The 24,433-nt window shown below is 59.2% G+C and overlaps 1 protein-coding gene across 2 annotated transcripts in view; it reads right to left on the bottom strand.

Annotated features, from left to right (window-relative positions):
* MEGF8 (multiple EGF like domains 8) overlaps positions 1 to 24,433 on the bottom strand; it is a 40,069-nt gene that overhangs the window by 13,978 nt on the left and 1,658 nt on the right. The window contains exons 2-29 of one of the 2 annotated variants that reach the window (XM_062177405.1): positions 19,565 to 19,728; positions 19,163 to 19,369; positions 18,266 to 18,446; positions 18,096 to 18,184; positions 17,213 to 17,628; positions 16,348 to 16,493; positions 16,088 to 16,210; positions 14,195 to 14,349; positions 13,794 to 13,913; positions 13,286 to 13,430; positions 13,047 to 13,210; positions 10,030 to 10,230; positions 9,431 to 9,631; positions 8,872 to 9,108; positions 7,983 to 8,101; positions 7,759 to 7,890; positions 7,558 to 7,671; positions 6,984 to 7,232; positions 6,416 to 6,615; positions 5,896 to 6,106; positions 5,551 to 5,800; positions 4,989 to 5,121; positions 2,559 to 2,806; positions 2,323 to 2,433; positions 2,046 to 2,164; positions 1,575 to 1,782; positions 985 to 1,165; positions 404 to 567 (exon numbers count right to left, since the gene is read on the bottom strand). In XM_062177405.1, coding sequence (XP_062033389.1) covers positions 404 to 567; positions 985 to 1,165; positions 1,575 to 1,782; positions 2,046 to 2,164; positions 2,323 to 2,433; positions 2,559 to 2,806; positions 4,989 to 5,121; positions 5,551 to 5,800; positions 5,896 to 6,106; positions 6,416 to 6,615; positions 6,984 to 7,232; positions 7,558 to 7,671; positions 7,759 to 7,890; positions 7,983 to 8,101; positions 8,872 to 9,108; positions 9,431 to 9,631; positions 10,030 to 10,230; positions 13,047 to 13,210; positions 13,286 to 13,430; positions 13,794 to 13,913; positions 14,195 to 14,349; positions 16,088 to 16,210; positions 16,348 to 16,493; positions 17,213 to 17,628; positions 18,096 to 18,184; positions 18,266 to 18,446; positions 19,163 to 19,369; positions 19,565 to 19,728 — 4,988 coding nt within the window. Of the gene's footprint in view, positions 1 to 403; positions 568 to 984; positions 1,166 to 1,574; positions 1,783 to 2,045; positions 2,165 to 2,322; positions 2,434 to 2,558; positions 2,807 to 4,988; positions 5,122 to 5,550; positions 5,801 to 5,895; positions 6,107 to 6,415; positions 6,616 to 6,983; positions 7,233 to 7,557; positions 7,672 to 7,758; positions 7,891 to 7,982; positions 8,102 to 8,871; positions 9,109 to 9,430; positions 9,632 to 10,029; positions 10,231 to 13,046; positions 13,211 to 13,285; positions 13,431 to 13,793; positions 13,914 to 14,194; positions 14,350 to 16,087; positions 16,211 to 16,347; positions 16,494 to 17,212; positions 17,629 to 18,095; positions 18,185 to 18,265; positions 18,447 to 19,162; positions 19,370 to 19,564; positions 19,729 to 24,433 lie in introns of those variants that run through there. The other variant, XM_062177406.1, reaches the window with a different exon arrangement.

The following is a 24,433-nucleotide window of genomic DNA, read 5'->3' as shown; positions in this document are numbered from 1 at the left end:
CCCCGCCCTCAAGAGGGGCTTGGAAGTGAGCATGCTCTGAAAACACAACCGTCTCTAACCAACAGACAGGATTCCCATCCCCCAACCTGGGAGACCCTGGGCCTATCAGGCAGGAGGTGGAATGAGCCTTGGTCCCGCCTCTGTAGACGGGGAGGCCCGGGAAGGGGAAGGGCCTGCAGGGACCGGACCCAGCGTCAGAGCAGAACTGGGGTAGAAGCTACGTCCCGGCCTCCCAGCCTAGGAGCCTTCGCTCCAAATCCAAGGTGGCAGAAGGCAGACGTGAAGGTATCACAGGTCAGTGCACAGCACAGGAAAGGAAGGGAAGCAGGAATGCAGGGTGGTGCCAGCCCTTGGGGCTCGGGGAGGGGGCACCTACATCCACCTGACTGGACCTCTTCCTGACCTTTGCCCCCTGGGATGGGGCCAGCAGGCTCCAGGTCCGGTCAGGACAGTGCAAGGAGTAGAGCTCCGGGGATGGGGCAGCCAGCTCCACGTGGAAGCGGAAGCCTCCAAACACATAGAGGGAGTCGGTGGCCTCGTGGTAGACGGCAGAGTGACCATAGAGACCTGGAGGGGAGCAGAGTGACTGCAGAGACGGTAGGGTGGGGACCAGGGACACCTGCCCCGCCCCCTCCCTGGGCTCCCCGTTTTAGTAGCCACACACTACCCGGCCAGGCCCTGCCCACCTTCCCTCCCCAGTCCTAAAGGGCCCCACTGGAGGCTCTGGAAGGAGGAGGCAGTAGTTGACAGGAGACGTGGCCGCAGGGAGACTGGGTGCAGGATGTCCAGGGACCCTACTGGAAGGATGCAGGAGGAGGGACAGAGAAGCGAGAGCCTTGTGGGCAAGGGGTGCAGTTTCTCCCAGAGAAAGGGAGCCTGTGAGAGTCTGGGAGGGGCTGGAGAAGACACAGAGGGAGCAGGGAACGGTGGGAGCCCACTGAGCCTACATCAAGCCCCCGGCAGCTCTGGGGTCTGCAGCCCCACCTGTAGGGGGTGTCCCACTCTGCGGTCCAGACACCCAGGTGCCAGTCGCCAACTGATACTCGAGCAGCTGCTGGTTGAAGCCGTTTTCAGGGGAATAGCCGCCTACCAGGAGCAGAGACAGGCCTCGGCGGGCAGTAAGGGTGTGACCAGCCACTGCGGGCAACTCCAAGGTCGGAGGAGCCTAGGGATGGAGGGCCATGGACAGGCGTCACCTTGTGGATGGACGCCTGCCTCAGCCCCCCACCTTCCGCTCTGCACTACAAAGGTTATGATCTCCTGGGCCCAGGTGGCTGTGGGAGGCCTCCCAGCAGGTGGGCCTGCCCAGCCCGCCGCCGCAAACCCGAGCAGCCCCTTCACCTCTGCAGGCCCTCGCTCCCCTGCTCACACTTGGGAGGCAGCTGAGCCCCAAGCCAGCCACCCAGAGCAGCAGGTGCTCTTGGCCAGGGATGAGCAGGGGACTACACTGTGGCGTGTGCTAGAACCTGGCAGGACACGGTTTCCTCTGGTTAGAAGCGTGTGGGGGGGCTGCTGTGATGTCTCTGCCAGAGCCCGGTGTGGAGGCTGGGGTCGGGGCAGGAAGAGACACTCACCTTCTCCTGCCGCCACTGCAGGGTGGTGAGGTTGAGGACCCAGAAGTCGCGGGCAACACCCCCGGCTGTGAGCCCCCCCAGCAGGTACATGGCACCACGAGCAGCAGGCACATAGGCAGCTGCGTGAAAGGAACGGGGTGACGGGCCAGGGCCCCCATCCTCAGCTCCCGCCAGCATCTGTGTCCACCTCCGCTCACTCACTGAGTACCTGTGGCCAAGACGTAAATATTCAGCTTCACTGTAGGTCCCCAGCGTCCTTAATGTGGCTGCCCCATGCCTTGGGTGAACTTTCTGAGTCATCTGACCATCCCTTGGGGTAGTGCCACACCCGTCCCCAGGTGTGCACAGGTGCACCTCCTGTTACAAGTATCCCAGCACCCCCTGGGGTGATTCTTGGGTGGCAGACTTCGCAGCAATCCCTGCAGCGTCCTCTCTCATTCAGGTACCCCACCTTTCCAGGGCAGTCCTCACCTGTACAGGTTTCCCAGCAGCCCCTGGGGCAGGCCCAAGCCCCCAAACATCCACAAGGTGGCATCAGGCCCCTCCACCATGGTATGCCCCAGGCGGTGCAGGAAGCGGCTGGCAGTGTCCTGGGGGTGGGATTGGGGGTGCCGGGGTCAAGCTAAGGTCATGACAAAGTATCAGCCGGGATATAGGGTCTGGGGGTTGTCCCAGGAGTGGAAGTGGGAGACTGACCCGGGAGGTAGATGGTGTGCCACACCCCCAGAGAACAGGCACCCCAACTCACAGCTGAGAGGCGGCTGTCCATGAGGGTCTCCCAGACCAGCTGCCCACCATCCAGCTTCGTGGCACAGTCAGGGCCTCCGAAGCCCTCAGCACAGATGCACACGCCCAGGCTCTGGGGGATGGCGGGAGGAGGCTGAGGGGACTCCTGACAGCCCACCACCCGTCCCACCAGCTCGCCCTGCCCTCCCTGTACCTGGTTACAAGTCCCTGCCCCAGCTCGCCCTGCCCTCCCTGTACCTGGTTACAAGTCCCTGCCCCAGTGTGGGCATTGCAGTTCTCGGGACACAGAGCCATGCGGCAGTGGGGGCCAGCCCAGCCCTGGGGACATCGACAGAGCCCAGCGCCGGCAGCCCCATCCTGGGGCACACACTCCTGGGGGACTGGGCAGCTGCCGGGGCCTCCTGACCCACAGCGGGCAGAGCCCACTGAGGCGTTGAAGCCCCAGGACGAGGAGCCGTTGGCCTCCCAGTGTAGCACGAGCAGCCCTGTTGAAGAGAGAGGCCGGAGGCTTGGAGCAGAGCCGTGTCTCAAGCACTGCTCCATGCCCAGGTGTTAAGGAAACCCAGCGACTGGGCAAGGAAGCAAAGCATCCTGGTAGTTTACATTCACTGCCATGGCTAACTACCCTCCTGCACATCCCTCCCTCAGCAAACCCACTGTGTCCCCTCAATTATTTTTTAAATATTTGTTTGAAAGGCAGAGCAACAGAGGGAGAAAGGGAAAGGTGTGTTCCATCCACTGGTTCACTCTCCAAATGGCCACAATGGCCAGGAGTCAGTAACTCCATCCAGGTCTCCCACGTGAGTGGCAGGGGCCCAAGCACTTGGGCCATCGTCCACTGCTTTCTCATCCACATTAGCAGGCAGCTGGATCAGAAGCAGAGCAGCCAGGACTGCTTCTTCCAAGCAGCAGGGATGGCTCAAGCACTTGGGTCCCTGCCACCCATGTGGGAGACCCAGAGTGCTTTGGGCATATTCCAGCTCTGTCTCTTATGGGAATCTGAGGAGGGAACCATCTGGCTCTGGCTCTGCTTTATAAATAAATAAAAATAGGGGCTGGTGCTGTGGTGTGGTGGGCTAAGCCTCTGCCCATATGCGTGCCGGTTCGTGTCCCAGCTGCTCCTCTTCCAATCCATCTCTCTGCTAATGGCCTGGGAAAGCTGTGGAAGATGGCTCAAGTGTTTGGGCCCCTGTACCCGTGTGGGAGACTCAGAAGAAGCTCCTGGTTCCTGGCTTCAGGTCAGATCAGCCCAGCTCTGGCCTCTGCAGCCATTTGGGGAGTGAACCAGTGGATGGAAGACCTTTCTCTCTGTCTGTAGCTCTACCTCTCAAATAAATAAATAAAAATATTAAAAATAAAAATAAACAGAAATTTGAAAACATCCCCAAACATCAACCTGGGGGCAGGAGTTCAGATGTAGGGCAGCTACCTCCGCAGGAGCACCTGGGTTCCACACGCACCTCCAGCTCCTGACTCCAGTTCCTGCTGACGCAAACTGGCAGGCAGTGGTGACGACTCCCGTAACTGGGTCCCTGACACTCAGTGTGCAAGATCTGGATTGAGCTCCTAGCTCTTGGCATGAGCCTTACCCAGTCCCAGCCATGGTGGGCATTTGGGAATAAACTAACAGATGGGCATTCTCGCTCTCACTCTTTCTTTCAAGTAAGTAAAAATAAATTGATTTAAAAATAAAAACCACCATGAACCTGACTTGCTGGCAAGCTCCAACCCTTCCATAGCCCCCACTGCTCTGAAGTAAGGCCGGGTTTCCTTGCAAAGGAGGACAGTGGATTAGCAGTACAGGAATTCATATTATACGCTACTAAATGTACAGTTCACCGGAATTAAGTTCTTATTTAAAATAAGAGCCCCTGCAGACCCCCTCAACTCAGAGCCTCCCACTCCCCAAGCCCACTGTGCCCCAGCACCAGCCTGTGCAGTCCTGTTCTCAGGGCCTTGGCATCGGCCATGCTCACCTGGAGGAGCCACGCACCACTACGCCGGCAGCTTCCAGCCTCCACCCAAATTTACCTCTGCAAAGCCACTCCCCAGGGGCCCAGGTGAGGCTAAGGGTCTGCTCTTTCCTGTCACTGTGGCCCTCAGTGAAGGTGGACTGTTGGAGTGCACTCTGTCCCATGCAACTGAGCCCCCACCCCATGAGGCCACCAAGGCTGGCTCACTGCTCAGGCCCAGCTTGAAACAAAATCACCCCAGCTCTGGGGGCTCCCGGTGAAGGTCATGCAGTCTCCAGCAATCAAAGAAGGAATGTATTTCCAACAGAGTCGATCTCATCTCCATCAGTCCAAGCAGGCTTTCTTAACCTCTCAGCACCGAGCACACAGAGGGCCTGCTAATTCTTTGTTCTGCAAATTGCAGAACACACAGCAGCACCTCTGGCCTCTACCTGTCAGAAGCCAATGGCAACCCAATCACCACAACCTGTGTGCCCAAAGACGGGTCCCTGTCAGGCCCTTCTCTCCAGAGGCAGCTCAGCCAGAGCGATCTCTAATGAGGAAACTGACCAACTGAGGCCCAAAGAGGAGTGCCTGTGTCACCTAGTGAGTGAGTGGCCGAGTCAGGATGCAACCTGGGTCCTCAGGTGGTGAGTGCAGGGACGAGGGACACACACCCCGGACAAGAGCAGTACCACGCCCCCCAGCCTCGTACCAGACAGGGCCTGCACAGTGAGGGGCCTGTCCCGCCGCTGGCCGCAGAACGCAGCTATGAGGCTCCGGTCTGACTGGACGACACCAGTGTCCAGGAAGCGTGGGAATCCATCAAAGGCCAGCACGTAGCTCAGCTGGAGGGGTGCAGAGGCAAAGATCAGGGGGTGATGAGCACGGTAACAGGGGTTCCTGAGAGGAGGAGGACTCAGAGTCATCTGTGGCTGGGAAAGGGGCTGAGCACCAGGAAGACTGCCAGGGGCAGCACACCCAGAGGCCACCACAGCCCCTCCTGCGTTCCAAGCTGACACGGCTCCTTCTCAGCGCATGGCTTCTTAAAGCTGTCACAGTCCATCAGAGTTGGCACTCAGGGTATAATAATTTGCCAGCCCTGGAGGGGGAGTCTGAGGACTTGGAGAATGGGTGCTGGGAACTTGGCCAACAGCAAGGGGGCTTAGGAATGGGGGCCAGAGGGTCTGCGGAACAGAAAAACAGTGACATGCTTGGTCAGGGTCTATCTGGGGTCCAGAATGAGGGGGAGGATGTGGTTCTGGCTCAGTGCTCACCGTGCAGGGAGTGCTGCTGTCAGGGGAAAAGGTGAGGGTGAGTGGGGGGCAGAGGGTCCCGGGGGCACAGGGCTCCAGCACCTCAGTGGCCGAGACAACCCACACACAGTAGGACAGGCCAGGCCCAGCTCTCGCCACTCCACCACCTGGAGGCATAGGCCCCCCAAACCGGCGGGAGCCCAGTGCCACTGAGGACACGTTAGTGAGGAGGGCGCGACCTCCACACTCCCGAAAGCAGGAGCCGCCAGCCCTGGGAGAAAGAGGAAAGCCAGCATCAGACAGCTCTGCCCCACCACCGCAAGCCCTTAGGCCCTCCCGACCCAGCCCAGCTGGCTCCCAGCTCACCGCGGGTCCCCGTAGTAGCCCGGGGAGCAGAGCTGACAGTGGGCACCCTCAGTGTGGTCCTGGCAGAAGCAGAGCCCGCTGAGGTTGTCGCAGTGGCCACGGCGTGGGTCCCCGTGCCCGTTGCACTGGCAGGGCCGGCAGCCGCCTGAGCCCGTGGCGTTGCCGAAGCTGCCAGGCCGGCACCGCTCGCAGTGCTCTCCCCACGTCCAGTCTGCAGAGGCCCCAGGTGGGACACAGTGTCAGGGTCAAGGGCAGGAAGGGACCCCAACCAACTGGCTTGGCCGATCCCTGACCCCTACCTGGCTACCTCAGAGGAAGGAAAACAAGGCCCAGATGAGGAGGAAATCGTGAGTCCCGAGAGGGGAGACTGAGGCCCCACCAGAGATGGTGGTCCCGTCTGGATGAGGAGCAGGGAACGGGGCAAGGGAGGCAGAAGCCCACTCAGAGATGAGGAAGCTGGAGCCCCGGGCGGGAGAAGGCCCCGTGAGGTGGTCCTAGGGCTGGGATGAGGGCCACTCACCCTGGCACTCATCGCAGAAGCCAGGCCCCCGCCGGCGGCAGTGGCTGTGGAAGTTGCAGCCACAGTCCCGGGAGCAGCGGGGGGCGGGGGGTCCTGGAGCGGGTGTGGGTGGGGGCAGGTCCGACGTCCAGCCCAGGTCACACACGCAGGTGAAGTCTGGGGGACCGCTACATACACCATGGCCACAGTCCTCCAAGCACCTGAGGGGCCATGGTGAGTGTGGGAAAAGGGCTGGGCAGGCCCACGGTCCCCAGAATACCCCCTTATCTCCTCCCTCCATGACACCTCCACAAGCGACTGGCTGCTTCCGCAGTCCTGGGCTACATGGGTGACGCCTGTCTCTATAGCAACCACATCTCACCACCCGGAACCCCCTTCCAATTGGATCCTTCTCCATCTCCCTGGAATGCTGAGACTCTGGCCCAGTCTATGGGTGTCCTGTTTCCATGGTAACTAGAGTTACCCTGGAGACCCTGTCACTCAACAAGGACCTAGTCTGCAGACAAACTGGGGGTGCTGATTCCACAGGAGGGAGTGACATCTCCTTGGCAACCCATGCTTCACTCACGTGCGGTTGCAGTGTGTGGTGCCATCGCCCTGGTAGCCTCGCTGGCAGTGACACTCATAGCTGAGAGGCGTGTTCAGGCAGGTGGCCCGCGGGTGACATCGAGCCAGGCCCAGGCGACACTCATCCACATCAGGACAGCGGGCATATGCCCAGCGGGCAGGGAGGGCCACCGGCAGCCCCAGGCCCTCCCCTACCCACAGGGAGCAGTTGCCCCCACCCAGAGGCCCTGAAAAGTCCCCCTGTAGGCACCTGGGGAGCGGGGGATTGAAGAGGGAAGGGGACCAGAAAGAAACAGGAGACACAGACAAGAATATAGGGCAGAGAGAGAGGGGCCAATCAGGGGGAGAGCATGAATGTGAACATGGACAGGCAGAGCCCAGAGAACCCACAAAGAGATTTCAAGACAGAAAAGGAGCAAAATCAGGGGACAAGAGGAGAAAAGAGAGACACGGGAAGGGGCAGGAGCAACGGCACAGGGAAGGACACAGGCAGACAACAGGGAAACAAAGTGACCATCAGCATCATGAGGACCAGGCCAGGCACACCCCCCGCTGCCCGCCCGGCGTCCCCTCACCGTCCCAGTGTGGGGTTGTCCTCATTGCCACACCACCCACACTCGTGGCTCTGCAAACACTCGTGGCAGGTCAGAAGGCCGTCGCAGCTCCGGCACCGCGGCTCCGAGTGCACACTACAGGGCAGCAGGTGCGGCAGGGTCAGAGCCCGGGCCCCTCTATGGGCTGGGACTCCCTCCTGTGCCCTGTCCCCAGGACCAAACCTGTCATCCCAGCCACGGCAGCCCCCGTGTGGGTACCGGGCCAGGTACGCAGCAAAGAGGAAGCAGGTGTGGGTGGACTGGCACCAGGCACACTGGCTCGAGTTGGCCAGGCACTCTTCACAGGTCAGGCGCCTAGGGGAGAGGTGCGTGGGGCCAGGTCACTCTGCAGCCTGGCCCCAGGCCTCCCCCCGCACCCACTCGTGCCCTGGACCCAGCCGGCTCACTGGCTGCACAGCGGGGGACACTCCTCCAGGCTCTTCAGAGCACCCCGGCCCCGGCCACGCCGGCTACACGCCGCGTCCCCTTTGCGGTTGGTGCTCTGATGCCACTCGCAGAAGGGATCCTGGATGTGGTGGAGTAAAGAGTCAGCACCCAGCCTGGCCACTCCCATGGCCTGCTCAGCAAGCACCTGGCTGCCTCCCTCACCTGCTCAACCCACAGACCACCCCTCCAGGGCCAGCCGCCGCCCGACTGCCTGCCTCAGTGGACCTGCCCCTCCAGCCAGACATCTGTGGCTCCGCCCAGCACCCACTCCTTTCTGTGGGGTTCGGGTGGGGCTGATTCAATCTGTGAGGTCCAGAGGTGGACAAGGGGCTACACTCCCTCCTCCAACCCTGAGTGACGGGTCAGCAGCCGGCACAAGACCCAAGCCAATGAGTGATTTTGGGACTTCTGCTGTGAACTGCGGGGTGAGGAGAGAGAAAGGCTCTTTCCACTTGGGGAGCAGGGAGATCGTAGTCTGGGTGCTCAGGGCTCCTCTGCCCTCCCAGGAAACAGGAGGATGCAGAACGGAGGGAGGCAGATGCCTGACAGCATCACCTGAACCACAGGAGTGAGCGAGCTTAGAGACCCACATCTGGGTTCTGGCTGCCTGAGCCAGTAAACCCCCTCGAATGACGGAAGGTTGAGTTTTCTGGCCTCTGACACAGGTGAGGTCCTGCCTCCCAGTCGCCTATCTCCCCAGCTCACCTCCTGTGCTCGCCACCTTGTTCCTGCGGACCGAGCACAACAGCCCCAGCTCTCTTACTCCTTGCAGTGGCCCCTCAGCTGCCACGTCTACCCTGCTTTGTCTGCCTGCGTTCTGAGACCACCCCTCGGTGGCCCGGTAAGCACCTGGGTGCAGGCGTGACAGTCACGATGCTCCTCGCAGAGTGGGCAGAGAGCAGGCACCAGAACCAGTAGGGAGCCACCAGCCCCTTCGTCCCCACAGTGGGCCCCGCCCTGGCGCAGGTGGCACGTGGCAGTGCTCAGGCACCAGCCGCAGCCCTGGTCCGCCAGGCAGCCCAGGCAGGAGGAGTAGGAGGTGCAGGCCGACGAGCGGTAGGGCTCCAGGAAGAAGAAGGAGATCTCCTAGGGGAGGGGCTCCCGTGAGGTCAGCAGCCAAGGTCTGGGGTGGGAGCTAAGGGTTTGGAGAGCAGGCCAAGAACTCAGACACACAAAGTCAGGACTTAGGAGCCGGCTGACAAAGGGAGTGAAAGCAAGAGTGCAGGGCAGGTTCAAGGTCCGCAGGGTCAGCGCAGGGGTTGGAATACAGGATCAGGTCAGGGTCTGGGGCCAGAGACAGGAGATGAAGGCAAGGCCCGCAGTTGAGAGGCCAAGAGTGCAGGAGTCAGAGGTCAGAATTTAAGCACAGGGCTGGAGGTCGGGTCAGACACCAGGGCCTGGTACTCACGCTGCCACCTGGCACACCGGTCCGATCCCAAAGCAGAGTGAGTTCACTGTGCCCGGGGCCTGCCGAGCCATTGAGCTGGCCCCGGATCTCCACTGCGTATTTGTGGCCCCGCCCTGGCAGCGGGAAGAGGCGGGTAGACCCTGGGCGCTGCAGCCGCCTTGTCTCCTTCTCCTGCTGGGCCACCCAGCGCCCCACCTCCTCCTGGTGTAAAAAGACCCCACAGACAGAGGCCTCAGAACTCCTCACATTCCTTCCTTAGATGTGGGAAACCTGCAAGAGCCCCAGCCCCAGCCAGCACCCCACTGCCCCTGGAGGCAGAGGAGGCCACAGAGCTGCTCAGACCTCAAGGACCCCCAAGAGCCCCAGCAATGCACCTTTTCCTGAAGGTGGTTTGACTGTGCAACTCAAGACCTTCCCCACGTGCCTCAAAGTTCACCCCAAATTCTGCTGACAACAGAAAACCCCAGTGCCCTCCCTCTCCATCCAAGCATGTACCTCGTACCTCTGATTTCTCCCCAGTCCTCCCCACAGATGCCCTGCGTGGATCCCCAGCCCCCATATTCACCACAGATACCCCCAACTGCCCCAGGCAAGCTCACCATTTTCTCTGTGTCAGGGCCACAAGCCATCAGGGCCAGGACGTGCAGGCGCTGGGCCCGGGCCCACACAGCCACATCCTCAGCCCCCTGCCCGCCTGGGCCTCCCGGTAGCAGCGGGTGGATGAAGCCACGGTACACCAGGGACACGTCTGTCTCCGGGCTGGGTGTCAGGGTAATAGTCGTGCTGCGGACAATCGAGACCTGTGCCAGCCAAGGATAGGGCGTGTGAGTCCCTCTCTGGATTGCCCCCAAGTCCCCACACCCCCGCACCACTTCAGAGCCAGAGATCAGTCAACTCAACCTCCCTCCCCATTTAACTGAAGGGCAGACTGAGGCTCAGGGCAGGGGTAAGCACCTCGGCAAAGGTCAAGAATCAGGACTCAAACTCAGACAGCAAACAGGGTTCCAGAGGCTACCCTGACTCCCCAGCCCCCACTCATCTCCAGATCGAATTAAAACTCCAGGGCGGGCCAGCACTGTGGTGCAGTGGGTTAATGCCCTGGCCTGAAGTGCCGGCATCCCATACGGCGCCGGTTCAAGTCCCGGCTGCTCCACTTCTGATCCAGCTCTCTGCTATGGCCTGGGAAAGCAGTGGAGCATGCATGGCCCAGGTCCTTGGGCCCCTGCACCCACATGGGAGACCTGGAAGAAGCTCCTGGCTCCTAGCTTCAGATCAGCTCAGCCCCAGCCACAGCCAACACAGCCATTTGGGAAGTGAACCAGCAGACAGAAGACCTCTCTCTTTCTGTCTCTCCCTGTTACTCTGCCTCTCAAGTAAATAAATAAATGTTAAAATAAATGTTTAAGTAAATAAGTAAACAAAAGATGGCCCAAGTGCTTGTTTCCCTGCCACCCACGTGGCAGACCTGGATGGAATTCCCAGCTCCAGGCTTTGGCCTGGTCCAGCCTTGGCTGTTGTGGCCATTTGGGCAGTGAACCAGTAGATGAAACATATCTCACCCCTGCCCTCGTAAATCTTAAAAATAAACTACAAATAAACTAAAACTTGGAAATTTAAAAATTTATTTTAAAAGAATTAATAAGGAGGAGCAGGCAATGCACGTACGCTGGGCTAAGCTGCCACTGTGACACTGACATCCCCTGTCGGAGTGCAGGCTCAAGTCCTGGCTGCTCCATGCTTCTGATACAGCTTCTTGCTAGTGCAAGAAGGAAATGGATGATGGCCCAAGTGCTTAGGCCACCCATGGGAGACCTGGCTGGAGAGACCTGATCACATGGCAGACCTGGCTGGAGCTCTGGCTGCCGGCTTCGGTCTGGCTCAGCTGTGGCTGTAGCAGCCATTTGGGGAATGAACCAGTAGATGGAAGATCTTTCTGTCACTATACTGTGCCTTTCAAATAAACAAACAAATCCTTCCCTAATGGAAAAAAAAAAAAAGGAACCAATGTGCAAAACAGTTTGGTGGTTCCTCAGTAACAAAGTTATCCAGTCATTTCATTCCTTAGTCCCACAAGAACTGAACACAGCGTTCAAACAGAAACTTGTACAGGAGTGCTCAGAGCAGCACTGAACACAGCCGAAACATGAACCCCCACGCGCATGGGTTGACGAATGGATAAACAAGTCTGGCCACCCACACGCTGGAAGGCTATTCAGCCACAGAAAGGACCAGAGCTCCTGTCACAGACAACTTGTGACATGGAGGGGCCTTGACTGAAGCTTATTTATATGAAAGGCAGAAGTAGAGGCTGCCATTACGGCTCAGCAGGCACAGCTACCACTTGCGACAGCATCCCATGTGGACTGGTTCATGTCTCAGCTGCTCCACTTCTGATCCAGCTCCCTGCTGATAGCCTGGGAGAGCAGCAGAGGATGGCCCAAGTGCGTGGACCCCTGCACCCATGTGGGAGATCTGGAAGGAGCTCCTGGCTCCTGGCTTCAGCTTGGTCCAGCACTGGCCATTATGGCCATCTGGGGAGTGAACCAGTAGATGGAAGATCTTACTCTGTCTCTCCCTCTCTCCCTATAACTCTGATCTTCAAAATAAATTACTAAATCTTAAAAAAAAAAAAAAAAAAAAAAAAAACCAGCAGCTACAGAAAGGGTGGGGAGGAGAGATATTTTCCATCTGCTGGTTCATTCCCCCAAATGGCCACAAAAACCAGGGCTGGGCCAGGCTAAAGCAAAAAACCTGGGGCTCCATCTGGTCTCGCACATGGACGCAGGGGCCCAAGCACTTAGGCCACCCTCACTGTCTTTCCAGGCCCGTTAGCAGGGAGTTGGATTGGAAGTGGAGCAGCCAGGACTCCGACTGGTGCCCAGATGGGATGCTGGTGTCACAGCTGCAGCTCACCCAGCTGCACTACAACGCCAGCCCCTAGATTGCACTGTCATATCCAGAATCTTCTGTTTAAATATTTATTTTATTTATTTAAAAAGCAGAGTGACAGAGAAGAACAGAAGATCTTCCATCCTCTGGTCCACTCCTCAAAAGACCAAAGTCAGGGACCCGGAACCCCATGCGGGTCTCCCCCATAGGTGGCAGAGATCCAAGCACATGGGACAAGTGCTTTCCCAGGCACGTCAGCAGGAAGCTGAACAGGAAGGGGAGCAGCAGACTAGAGCCAAGGTTCCCCCACAGGAAGCCAGCATTGCAGGTGGTGGCTTTCTCACAGCATCACAGTGCCAGCCCCAAAGTGACTCCATTTAGACAAAATGCCTAGAGTGGGCAAACTTGGACGTAGAAAGCAGTGTTAGTGGTTGCCAGGGATTGGGGGCCGAGGGGAACAGGGAGTGACTCTTAGTGAGCCCAGGGTTTCTCACTGGGGTGGGACCTAGGTAGTCCCACTGTACTGTGAATGTGCTCAATGTCACTAATGAGATATTTTATGTGTAACTTTTCACAATAAAAAATACCTTTCAAGCCAAAAAAAAAAAAAAAAAAAAATCAGACCCTTGACCATAAAGACTTGGAGTAAACACAAGATTTACAGGATGTATCTGAGTAAGACAAATTCTAGGACCGGGACCATCACACTCCACTCCGGGCTCCCTACCTTGTCAGGCTGGGAGGTGTTGGGCGGCTGCTGGAAGGTGAGCAAGTGCAGGCCAGGCAAGAAGCTCTGAGTGACACAAGCTTCCAGGGATGTGACGAAGACAGGCACAGGCCCCCACCAGCCCACAGTGCCCGAGATCTGCTCCCCTCGGCAGCGAGCCTGCTCTGAGAGGACAAAGGGCTGAGGGGTCAGCGTGGAGTACTCTGCTGTCCCCTCCCCCACCGCCGCTGGACACTCACCAGGCCGAGGCAGGCAGCTCTCATTGTGCACGCACCAGCCCAGGGTGCCGGGGCCCCGGGGAGGGGCTGTGGAGCTGCTGAAGGCCAGGCATGCCTGGCAGTCACCCAGGAGGCGGCCCAAGCCCAGGCAGCTGGCGGCTGGACACTGCAAGGAGGGCAGGGGACAGGGCTCACTGCCCACTGGGGCTCGGGGCACCTGGGAAGAGCTACAGACACAAGGGTTCTGGGGTAGAAGGGGCCAGGAAACTGGAGAATGGGAACTAACAGTGGGGCTGGAAAGTGGGAGACCAGAAGGCTCCTGCGAGGCCGCGGGATCCAGGAACGAGATCGTAAACTCGGGAGGACTGGGCTGAGGGGACGAGGGAGGCAAGGGTTCAGATGCTGGCATCAAAAGCCAGGAATGAGGATAGTGCGTGTGGAACAAGTTTCCCCATTAGGGGGAGTCCTGTAAACTTGGTTTAGGGAGAGGGAGACACTCAGGGGTCAGGGAGCCAGGGAAGTCACTCACAGCCCCTGAGGGGGTCCCAGGAGGAGGCGCAGCCTGGCAGGCCCCTTGACACCAGCTGCATTCGGGGTCCCGGGAGCAGACGCTGTGGTCCGTGTACATGGAGCAATAGTCCAAGTGGTACTAGGCAGATGGGGTGTGTTGGGGAGGAAGCCACTCAGATCTGGGGCCAGCTCCCAAGCCCCTTGCTCACTTTGACAACCCCAGGGGACCACGACTTCTCTGTTCCTGAGGACACCTGTCCATTCCTCCCCCAGCCCCAAGGACCCCCTTGCCCACTGCCTGCAGCCCCAGAAGCCCCCTAGCTCCTGTTGTCCCAGCCCCAGGAACTCTCTCCCCCAACCCTGTGGCAATCATGCTCCCTCCTCCCTCGGCCACCATTTCCCCATCACAACAGTGCTTACATCCTGGGCAGGTGCCTGGAACACGAAGGGAGGCACCTTGTAGGCCATCAAGTCCCCACGGGGCCGGCCGCTGTACCCCCCAGCCACCAACAGGACGCTGCCACCAAGCACAGCCGCTACGTGTGAGTACCGACCACTGGGAGGCGCTGCTCGGCCTAGAAGGATACAGACCCACAGAGCATTTGGCCCCACATTCCCTGCCATCACCTCATGGCCTCCCACCCAGGGGTCTACCCTACCCTGGGCTCCCCCGAGCTTCAGCCCAGCCTTCTGATCAACTCCACCTGCCCAAGGAAGCCCTCCAGGCCTGCTAGGCCCACACCGACCGTAATCCTCTCACCCCCTGCCCCTGTCATCTTTCAGACACAGCATGATCTCTGGATTCAAATACAGATCAACCACTGACAGCTGTGTGCCTGGGGCAGGCGCCGTGACGCTCTGAGTCTTGGCTTCTTCCTCTCTAAAGGGAGTCATCACCCCACCCTTAGGGACTGCACACGGATGTGCAGAGCCCTTGGCAGGCTGCCCAGGTCGTGCCTGTCTCTGTCTGTCCGGCACCAGCCCCTCTCCCGGCGACAGCCTCTCGTCTGGTTTTCCTCTGGGAAACAGCACTCTCTTACTCCCAGTGCACGAGGCTCAGGTCAAGGTGTCCCCGCCTCTGGCAGAAGAGCAGCCTTAGCCCAGGCCTGTGCATCTCAGTGACTGCTTCAACCACGGGCACAGAACCCAACTCCTACAAGTGCAGGAAAACAGGAATTCTCCTCCCTGAGGACATTTTAAGGGGGCAACATATGATCCAAGAGCTACTGGTGACCACCTACAAAAGGCAAACCTGCTACAGACTGAACTGAACACAGCCAACAATCAGAGTGTAACGGCTGATACCAGCGCATGAACACCTGGATCCAGCTCAGCCTGAAGCCGGTGCCTGTAGTTTTCTCTCAAGAGAATCAAGAAATCTTCCTTTTCCCTAAGCCACGTGGATTGGGCTCCTGTCACTCCCAACCAGGAGTCCTGACTGACAAGTGAGAGGTCAGGGAACGGTGACTCCCTCCCTCTTACTGACTGTACACTCTGCAAGCACATGGAACTTGGCCCAGGAGAAGAGACCCCCAGGAAGTTCACACCCTGGCCCTCCCGGGGAAGGGGCCTGTGGGAAAGACAGGGCCAGGCAGAGGAGCCCTGGCAGCAGGCCGATCGGACACCTGGCTCGGCTTTACTCCTGGTGGTCACACGGGTGCCCTGGCAACCCGTCCCCCGCCCTCTTCTCTGTCCCCTCTTCTCTCTGGGGCAGGGGTGGAAATAGACGCCCCCTGCAGTGACAGTTCCCGGCCCACGCAGAGAGCAGAGAGCAGAGAGCAGAGGGCCCCGGGCTCCTCCCACTCCCCTGGCAGTCTCTGACTTCACAAAGGGGGAAAGGCTCCTCCACATTTCTCCTGGGCGAGCCCCCGGGCCCCTCAGCAGCTCTCCCTCGGCTCCAAACATCTCAATCCATTCTCACAGCAGCCCACAGAGGAAGTGTCAGCACAGCCCTCACGTTACAGAGGTTGGAAATGAGGCCTGGGGACATTAAGTGACGGGTTTTGTACAGGTGGCTGTTTGGGGCCAGCCATTTGTCGCTGCCACTTGATGGCTGTGGCCTTGAAGAGGTGGCTGCTTTGAGGCAGTTCCCTGGGGTGGCAGGCAGCTGGAACACCCTGGACTGGAACTCAGAGCTGAAGCCGTGGTAACTGCCTCCCATCTCTATGGTAACATCACCTAGTCCTGTCTCTAGCCCAGGCTCTGGCACCATGTCTGGCTCAGCCAACACAGACCCAGGTGGCTCTGGCCCAGGTACACTGTGGGGGTGGAGGGATCCTCAGGAGCCCTTAGGGAAATTCAGGGGCCACTCACCCTCAGGGGTGCCAGGAGGGGCAAGCTCGGCCCCTGACACCCACTGATGGCAGCCGAGGTGGTAGAAGAAGATGCCATCTTCGTAGCATTTCTCCTCCTGGTAATGGGTGTGCACGTTGCCCCCTAGGAAGGCAGAAAAGGAGCGGAGCTGACAGGCCCGGGGGAGGTGGGAATACCCACGCAGGGAGTCTCAGCTCTGGGTTGGCTCGGGGCCCTGGCAGGCGGGTGGACAGGCATGCAGGCTCTGGGAGTGCCCTCACCATAGACCACCATGTAGTTGCCTAGGACACTGGCGGTGTGGAAGGCTCGCTCCCGTGGGCCCTGAAGTCCATCCCGGCCCTTCAGGGTCGTCCACACGCGGCGATCTACGTGGAAGAGCTCAGTGGAGTTCACCCGCACAGAGAACCTGTGGGGGGGTGGGGGGGTCAGGGCAGGGCAGGGCCTCTCTCCTCCGGGCCCTAGGGAGCTGTGTTCTCCCAGGGCTGAGACCGGCCATCATCAGGTCTAGTCCCTTCCTAACCAGATGTTCCCCATCTGTAGGTCACCTACAGAACCCGGCAGGGCTTACAGGATGGACGGACGGGGAGAGTGTGTGGGAGACAACCCCTGGAGAAACTGAATCAGATCAGAGAGCAGGGGCAGCGTTCTGGTGCAGTGGTTAAGCTGCTGCTCGAGCTACCGACATCCTTCTCAGAGTTGAGTCCTGGCTCCACTCCCATTTCCTCCTTCCTGCTATGCACACCCTGGGAGGCGGGAGGCAGCAGGTAATGACCCAAATGGTTGGTTTCCTGCCACCCATGTGGGAGAACCAGATTGAGTTCCCAGCTCCTGCTTAGGCCTGGCCCAGCCTCGGCTACTGCAGGCATCTGAGGGGTGAACCAGCAGACAGGTAATCTCTGTTTCTGCCTCTCTGTTTTTCAAGCAAATAAAATTTTAAAAAATATATTTTTTAAATCAGAGAATGTGTGAGTGGGGAGTGAATGAGTGAGCAAGTGAGAAAGTGAGTGCAGGAAGGCAGGAGTGACTGACTACAGGAGTCTGTCAGTGGGCAAGGAGCTCTACGGACTCAAGGCTCAGGTCGCTGCGGCCAGCCTGGCCCTGAGTGGTTTAATGCAGATCACTCACCGGGCAGTAGAAGGCCGGTGTCCACCGTGGACCAGCAAGGTGCGGGACGGGGCGTGGAACACCATGGAGTGGCCAGTGGCGGCGGGAGGCCTGCCACCTGCTGGAACCACCTGCTCCCAGTAGCCACCACTGGAGCTGTCGAGTCGGAAACGGAAGAGGCCAGAGGAGAAGAGGTCGTGCTGGGTGCGGCCACCAGACACATAGAGCCAGTTGTCGTCCACTAGGGCGGCTGCATGACCTGCCAGGCCCGGGGGCCCTGAGGAGCTTGAGACGGGTGGTGCCAGGAGCTCCCACTGGCCCCCTCCCATTGGGTTAAAGGCCCACACATCATTGGTGAGCGAGCCGTCGGCCAGCTCACCACCCATCAGCACCAGGGAGCCGGCCCAGGCCACGGCTACGTGGGAGTGACGGGCAGCCTGTGAGGAAGAGACAAGAAGACAGAGATGGGGAGGGACACCCATGGTGACACACAGACACACAGACAGGGAAAGACGCAGGCGGTGAGACAGGGCCATGCCGAGAGAAAAGGAGAGAGAACACGCAACGAACAGGGGGCAGGGGAGACAGAGAAACACCATAAGAGAGGGAGGGGGCGTGGAGTCAGGAGGAGGAGAAATGGCAGAAAAAAGCAGAGAGAGACAGACCCAGGGAGATGGAGACACGGAATCAAGAGAACAAAGACCAAGAGTCAGATGCAAAATCAGGGCAATGGTGCAAGGGAGACAGGAGACAAACAGAGAAGGAGAGAGAAGAAGAAAATGAGAGAGGGAGAGAGAGACGGAGAAATGAGTTCTTGTCTCCAGCTTGGGGGCAGGGTGGTATGGGGAGACGGAGGTCAGGCGAGGCACCCTGGCTCGGCCTGATGGAGCCGAGGGGTCCATACCGGGGCAGGACTCAGGTCCCAGCTTTCCCAGGTGTTGGCAGAGAAGTTGTACAGGACAAGGTCACCCAAGGCGTTGTTGAGGTCCTGGCCTGTGGAGGGCCAGATGGTCTCAAGCCCTGGCCACAGGCTGCCAGGCTTCCAGCCCCCAGACACTCACCCCACCTGCTCACCTCCAAATACAGCCAGCAGCCCAGGTGGGGACAGGAAGGCACCAGCTGCCCCAATCCGGGCAGAGAAGGCGGGGTCACCAGCACTCACGTTGTGCCACCAACCAGCCCCCTGGTTCTCCCACAGGTGCAGGTCACAGGCCCGTCCCAGGAAGCCAGGCTCACAGCGGCATGGTCCCAGGGGCTGTGGGGAAGGGGCCATTAGGGCGAGGATGGACAGAAATAAGAGAGAGACAAAGGGAGAGAAATGGAATGAGTGAGACAGATGGGGCAAAAGAGGGAAGGACAAAGACGGACAGGCAGGGAGAGAATGAAATAAGAGACAGTGAGGCAAAAGGAGAGGAGTGGAAGGAGACAGGCAGACAGAGGGGGAGAAACAGGACTCAGACACACAACACAGGAAGGCAGGGAGGAGCAAAGAGGTAAACCAATGGGCGAGAACCAAGGATAGCCAGAAAGAAGGTGGGTTCGAGAAGAAAGTCATTCAGTGAGGCCAGGGTCCAGCCTGGAGTGAAGGAGCTCAGAGCTGGGGAGGTCAAAGTGGGCAGAGCTCAAAATGTGAGCGAGACCCAAGGCTGGATGCGCACAGCTTAGATGTCAGGTCAGTGCTGCAAGGTCAGCAGGTCCAGGGACGCTGACTCAGTGGAGGAGGGAGCTGCGCCGGCCAGAGGACACAGGGTGGTTTGTGGGTAAGAGGTGTGACAGGGGTGAGGACAGAGTGGGCTCAGGCAGGGGAGGGCCTGCAGGGAGGAGTAACAGGTGGAAGGTGGGACCTGGCAGGAGAGGGGGGAGGGTGGGAGGAGAGCTGCAGGCAGCAGCAAGATCGGATCCTGGGGCTGGGAGCACTGGGTGTGGTCACAGATGAGGATCCCAGGGGAACACAGCTGGGGCCAGGCTCACCGAGGCACAGGTGCCATGACTGCCACAGTAGGCCGAGCACTCCTGCAGGCTGCAGTCAGGGCCCCCCCAGCCCGGCTCGCAGACGCACACCCCTGGGGGTCGGCACTGCCCGTGGCTCCGGCAGCCGCCGGGACACAGGGAGAAGCGGAAAGAGGCGTTGAAGCCCAGCAAGTTGTAGTTGGCATCGCTGAAGAGGTGCAGCAGCATCTGCAGGTACAAGGGGACAGCGCTCCAGGGGCTAGGCTGGGGGAGGGTCTTCGCCTGCCCCACCCCACCCTGGGGGACCAGGACCCCACCTCCTTTCTCCCCACCTGCTTTGGTCCCAGTGCCCTCCCCCTGATGCCCTCTCTCTGGGTCTCTGCCACACATCCCCCTCCCCCAGCCCAGCCCGTGACCTCTAACCTTGCCCGAGGAAGCCTCAATGGGTGGCGGCCGGGTGCTCCCGCTGAGACTGGCGAGCAGCGGCCCCCGGGGGGAGTCACCGTCATACACGAACAGGTAGTCATACGTGCACTCTGTGTCCAGGAAAAGGAAGTCCAGCAGGATCCGGTGCTGGGGGCTCGGGGCTGAAGGTGAACAGAGAGAGGCCAGGTTTGAATGTGGATCTTGGGGTGGGCATGGTGGTGCAGTGGGTTCACGTGCTACATGGGACGCCTACAGCCTGTGCTGGAGCTCCAGTTTGAGTCCAAGCGACTCTGCACTAATCCAGTTCCCTATTAATGTATCTGGGAGGCAGCTAATGATGGCCCAAGTACTTGGATCCCTGCTACCCACGAAGAGGACCCGGATGGAGCTCCTAGTCCCTAGCTTCAGCCTGGCCTGGCCTGGAGTATTGTGGGCATTTGGGGAATGAACTAGCATACAAAGATCTCTCTCTCTCCTTCTTTTTTTTTTGGCAGGCAGAGTGGACAGTGAGAGAGAGAGAGACAGAGAGAAAGGTCTTCCTTTGCCGTTGGTTCACCTTCCAATGGCCGCCGCAGATGGCGCGCTGCAGCCGGCGCACCACGCTGATCCGATGGCAGGAGCCAGGTGCTTCTCCTGGTCTCCCATGGGGTGCAGGGCCCAAGCACTTGGGCCATCCTCCACTGCACTCCCTGGCCACAGCAGAGAGCTGGCCTGGAAGAGGGGCAACCGGGACAGAATCCGGCGCCCCGACCGGGACTAGAACCTGGTGTGCCGGTGCCGCAAGGCGGAGGATTAGCCTAGTGAGCCACGGCGCCGGCCGTCTCTCTCCCTCTTTCTCTCTCTCTCTCCCTCTAATTCTCTCCCTGTTTCTCCTCTTTGTGTCACACCACCTTTCAAATAAATAAACACTTTTTTTACAAATGTAGTCCTTCTCCCATCCTCCCACCAGCCCACCCACAACACCACACCTCCGGATGATGAGGGGATCAAAAATGAGTCAGACCTGTGACCTGCCTCGAAGGGACAAGGAGTTACAACACCAGCCCCAAAAGGTCTCCTGGGATCAGGATGCACAACCTCCGAGGTTCATGTGTGGACAGGGAACTTCACCAGAGGTGCAGCCACAGTGTCCTTGCTGCCTCGGTCACCCTGCCAACCTGTGAGCTCGACACACCTAAGCCAGGAAATAAGGGCCCAGGCCGGAGCAGAGAGGTGGCCTCCCAGCTAGAAAGGGGCCTCTGAGAGTATCCCATGTTCCAGGTGAACAGAGGGGATATGACAGTACTGGAGTGGATCCAAACTTCTAGGCCACTCTTCTCAAAGGGAAAGAGTTGGGGCCAGGGTTGTGGTACAGTGAGGTATGCCGCTGCGACGCCAGCATCCCATGTCAGAGCACTGGTTCAAGTCTCAGGTGTTCCTCTTCCAATCCAGCTCCCTGCTAATGTGCCTGGGAGAGCAGCAGAAGATGGCCCAAAGACCTGCCACCCACATGGGAGACCAGGATGGAGTTCCACGCTTGCCTTCAGCCTGGCCTAGTCCCAGCCACTGCAACCATTTGAAGAATGAATCAGCAAAGAGAAGATCCTCTCTCTGTGTCACTCTGCCTTTCAAATCAAATCAGTCAATTAAAAAAAAGGGAGGGGAGGGGCAGCACAGAGGCATAGCAGGTAAAGCCGCAGCCTGCAGTGCCGGCATCCCATATGGGAACCAGTTCAAGTCCCAGCTGCTCCACTTCCAATCCAGTTCTCAGCTATGGCCTGGGAAAGCAGAGGAAAATGGCTCAAATCCTTGGGCCCCTGCACTTGTGTGGGAGACCCGGAAGAAGCTCCTGGCTCCTGGCTTCAGATCGGCACAACTCCGGCCATTGCAGCCATCTGGGGAGTGAACAATCAGATGGAAGACCTCTCTCTCTCTCTCTACCTCTGCCTCTCTGTAACTCTGCCTTCAAATAAATAAATAAAAATTTTTAAAGTGGGGGGGGGGTGCTAATTCCCTGCCCCTTGCATGTGGGAAGAGCCTCAGTGACCTGCACGACCAGCAACAAGCACAAGTGACATCCTGGGACTTGGCAGACAGGCCACAGACGTCCTGCAGCTTTCCCCTGGGCCTTGGACAGCGCTTCTTCTCAGAACACAGCTGTCCCACTAGGAACAGCCAAAGCCACATGAAGGCACGCCAGGCAGCAACCCCAGCTGGCAGCCAGCACCAACAGCCAAGCCCCAAAGGCGCCTTCGTGGCCACAGGCCCAAGTGGCCCCTCAGAAGGCTGTGGCCCCAGGTGCCAGGTGACTGCGACCGTGAGAGGCGATGACACTCAGGAAATACCTCCCTCGGGGCCCAGCCCTCTGAGCAGGACCAAGTGCACTGCTAACACTGTCCCTGCTCTCGCTCTCTGCCAGAAGGGCCTCTCCTTCCACGTGCCACACCAGAGGCCCTCATGAGACCACCACAGGCCACTCAGGGGAGTCCTCTGGGCTAGCACAACCAGAAGACTTGGGTTCCAGCTCTGCCCCTGACCTGCCGGAGGACCCAGGGCCAGCTACTTCCCCCACGACCCTGAGTGCCCTCCTCCAGACCCTAATAGGCACATCTGTTAGTTACACCAGCTGTGCGATCCTGGGCCAGTGCCATGGGCTCTCTGAGCCTGTTTTCTTGACTGTAAAATGGGGCTAACTCTCCCCACCTACCAAGATTGGAATGCCCACTCACTGAGATTATGACTCTCGCTTGCCAGGCCACTGCCAGAGCATTCCATAATATGCCCTGCCCAGTCCCGCCAGGTCCCCGTCCTCTCTCACTAGGATCACAGAGCCAGCCTCCTTCAGGGCCTGGCACCAAGTCTTAGATCCTGAAGGATATTCCCAAGGCCACAGTTGGCCCTGCCTCTCCCCTACTCGGGAGTCCTACAAGGCTAGTCACCACGCTAGGAGAAAACCTAGCTCCCCACCCAGGAGCCTGCCCTCGGCTCAATCACTACACTGCCTGTAGCTCACTCAGGCACTGGGCTTTTGCAACATTCTTCCTTTTGGCCAGCAAACTTCCCCTCTTCCTCCAGGGCGCCTTCCTTGATGTCCCCTGGCTGGGTTGGGTGTCCCTCAGATCCCACTACAACCTTCACGACTCTGGGCCAGGACCATCTGTGCCTGGGTCTCTCTTCCCTGCAGCTGAGGAGCCCTGGACCTGGGCCCAATTCCCTCCCCAAGACTGCCTAGCACAAGGCCTGGCAGCGAGCAAGCGCTCAGGAAAAGCCAGGTGACAGAATGAAGAAATGCATAAAACAACAACAACAACAAACCAGTAATGTAGTTGGCAGCTCTCCCTTAGGCTCTGACCAGAGAACCCGAGACCATGGCACACAGGTCCCCACCCGTGGTCTGGGGAAGGCAGAAGAACCATTTAGCTGGACAGGCATCCAGACCTCCCAGAACCTCACCAGCCTCTACCAAACTGTAAAGTTCTCTTCCCGGAATCACAACAAGTACATCTTTGTTAAGTGCCTGGGAGGCCACAGCTCACCATCCGCCTCAAGTTCCTCCCCCCCCCCCCCCCCCCCCCCCCCCCGAGTTCAAGGTCTCCGGTTTCTACCCAGCCCCCACACCATTCTGGACAGAAACCTGATCCCCAAACCTGCTGCTCAAAGGCGAGATGCTCTCAATCCTGAGGATGTTAGGAGCACAAGGCTGAAGGGTGAACCTGGTAACAACAGCAGGTGAGTCGGCTGCTTGTCTTGTAACACGGAGGAAGATGCACAGGCCAGGAGGGGAGGGAGCAACCCAGTCTGCAGGTCTCCCAGACTCCCCTCTACCCACCGTCCAGCCAGCTGGCCCCCAAGGCTCAATGATGAGGTCCCCCAAATATTGTTCCATGCTCTCCATGCCTCCCTAACCCCCTGGCCCCTGCTCCACGGATGTCAGAACCCACCCTCTTCTACAAGACCAAGACTCCAGCCTGAAGACAATGCCCCGCTCTGGCTCCAAGCACTCCGTGACTCCCATCAACCCCAGAAGGAAGGCCAAGCTGCTCTGTGGCCCCCAAGGCTCTTCTTCCCCTCTTCAACTCTGCCTATGGAGTGACCAGAGCAGACAAACCTGGGCGTGGGTCCTGAGACCTCATGTCTTCACAGAGGCTGCTCCTTCTTCCCACTCAGTAAACTCCTATGCACGCTTCAGAACCCTGCTTCAGGGGCTCCTCTTCCTCGCCTAGGCCTGGCCACACAACCCGTGCACCTCCCTGTGTCGCAGCCCTGAGCCTGCTGGGGGCTGGATGCCTGTGGCCAGCTCCACTGTTCCCAACCTGAGTCTCTTCAAGGCCAGACAACGATTTATACTCCCCCTGTCCCTCGTTCTGTTCTCGCCCTCGGCATGACAGGAACAGCTCCCAGGCTGGAGACAGACGCATCAGCCCCAAGACACATGCCTTCATCCACACCCCACAGAGCAGCCAGAGATCCTCTGTTCTAAAACACAAACCAGACCATGCCCTTCCCCTGTTCAAACCCTTCCACAGCTCCCAGTGCCCCCAGACGACCCCCTAAGCTCCACATCCTGCCAAGGGAGGCCCTGTGTGACCCAGGTCCCGTCCCACCCTGATGCCTCCCTGGCCTTTCTCCAGCCACAAGCTCTGGATTTCTTCCTCCGCCTCCCGGCTGCCCTCACGCTGGGCCCGACACCCTCCGGCTCCTCCACTGTCCTCCTTACTCCATGTCTCAGCACCCTGGCTTCTAGGTCCTCAACAGCTCCCAGGCCTCCGCACGGACCTTCTGCGCCCTCCTGCACACGTCTCTGGTCTCCACCACAACTAAGCCAGGCTAAGTCAGACGTCCTCTCTGGGGAGTGGGTTTATCTCAAGTCCCTGACTGAGAGCTGAC

This window comes from Lepus europaeus, chromosome 19, assembly GCF_033115175.1.
Source record: "Lepus europaeus isolate LE1 chromosome 19, mLepTim1.pri, whole genome shotgun sequence".
Lineage (NCBI taxonomy): Eukaryota > Metazoa > Chordata > Mammalia > Lagomorpha > Leporidae > Lepus > Lepus europaeus.
Note: the sequence above shows the minus strand (reverse complement) of the source record. Positions and strands in the feature narration are given on the sequence as shown.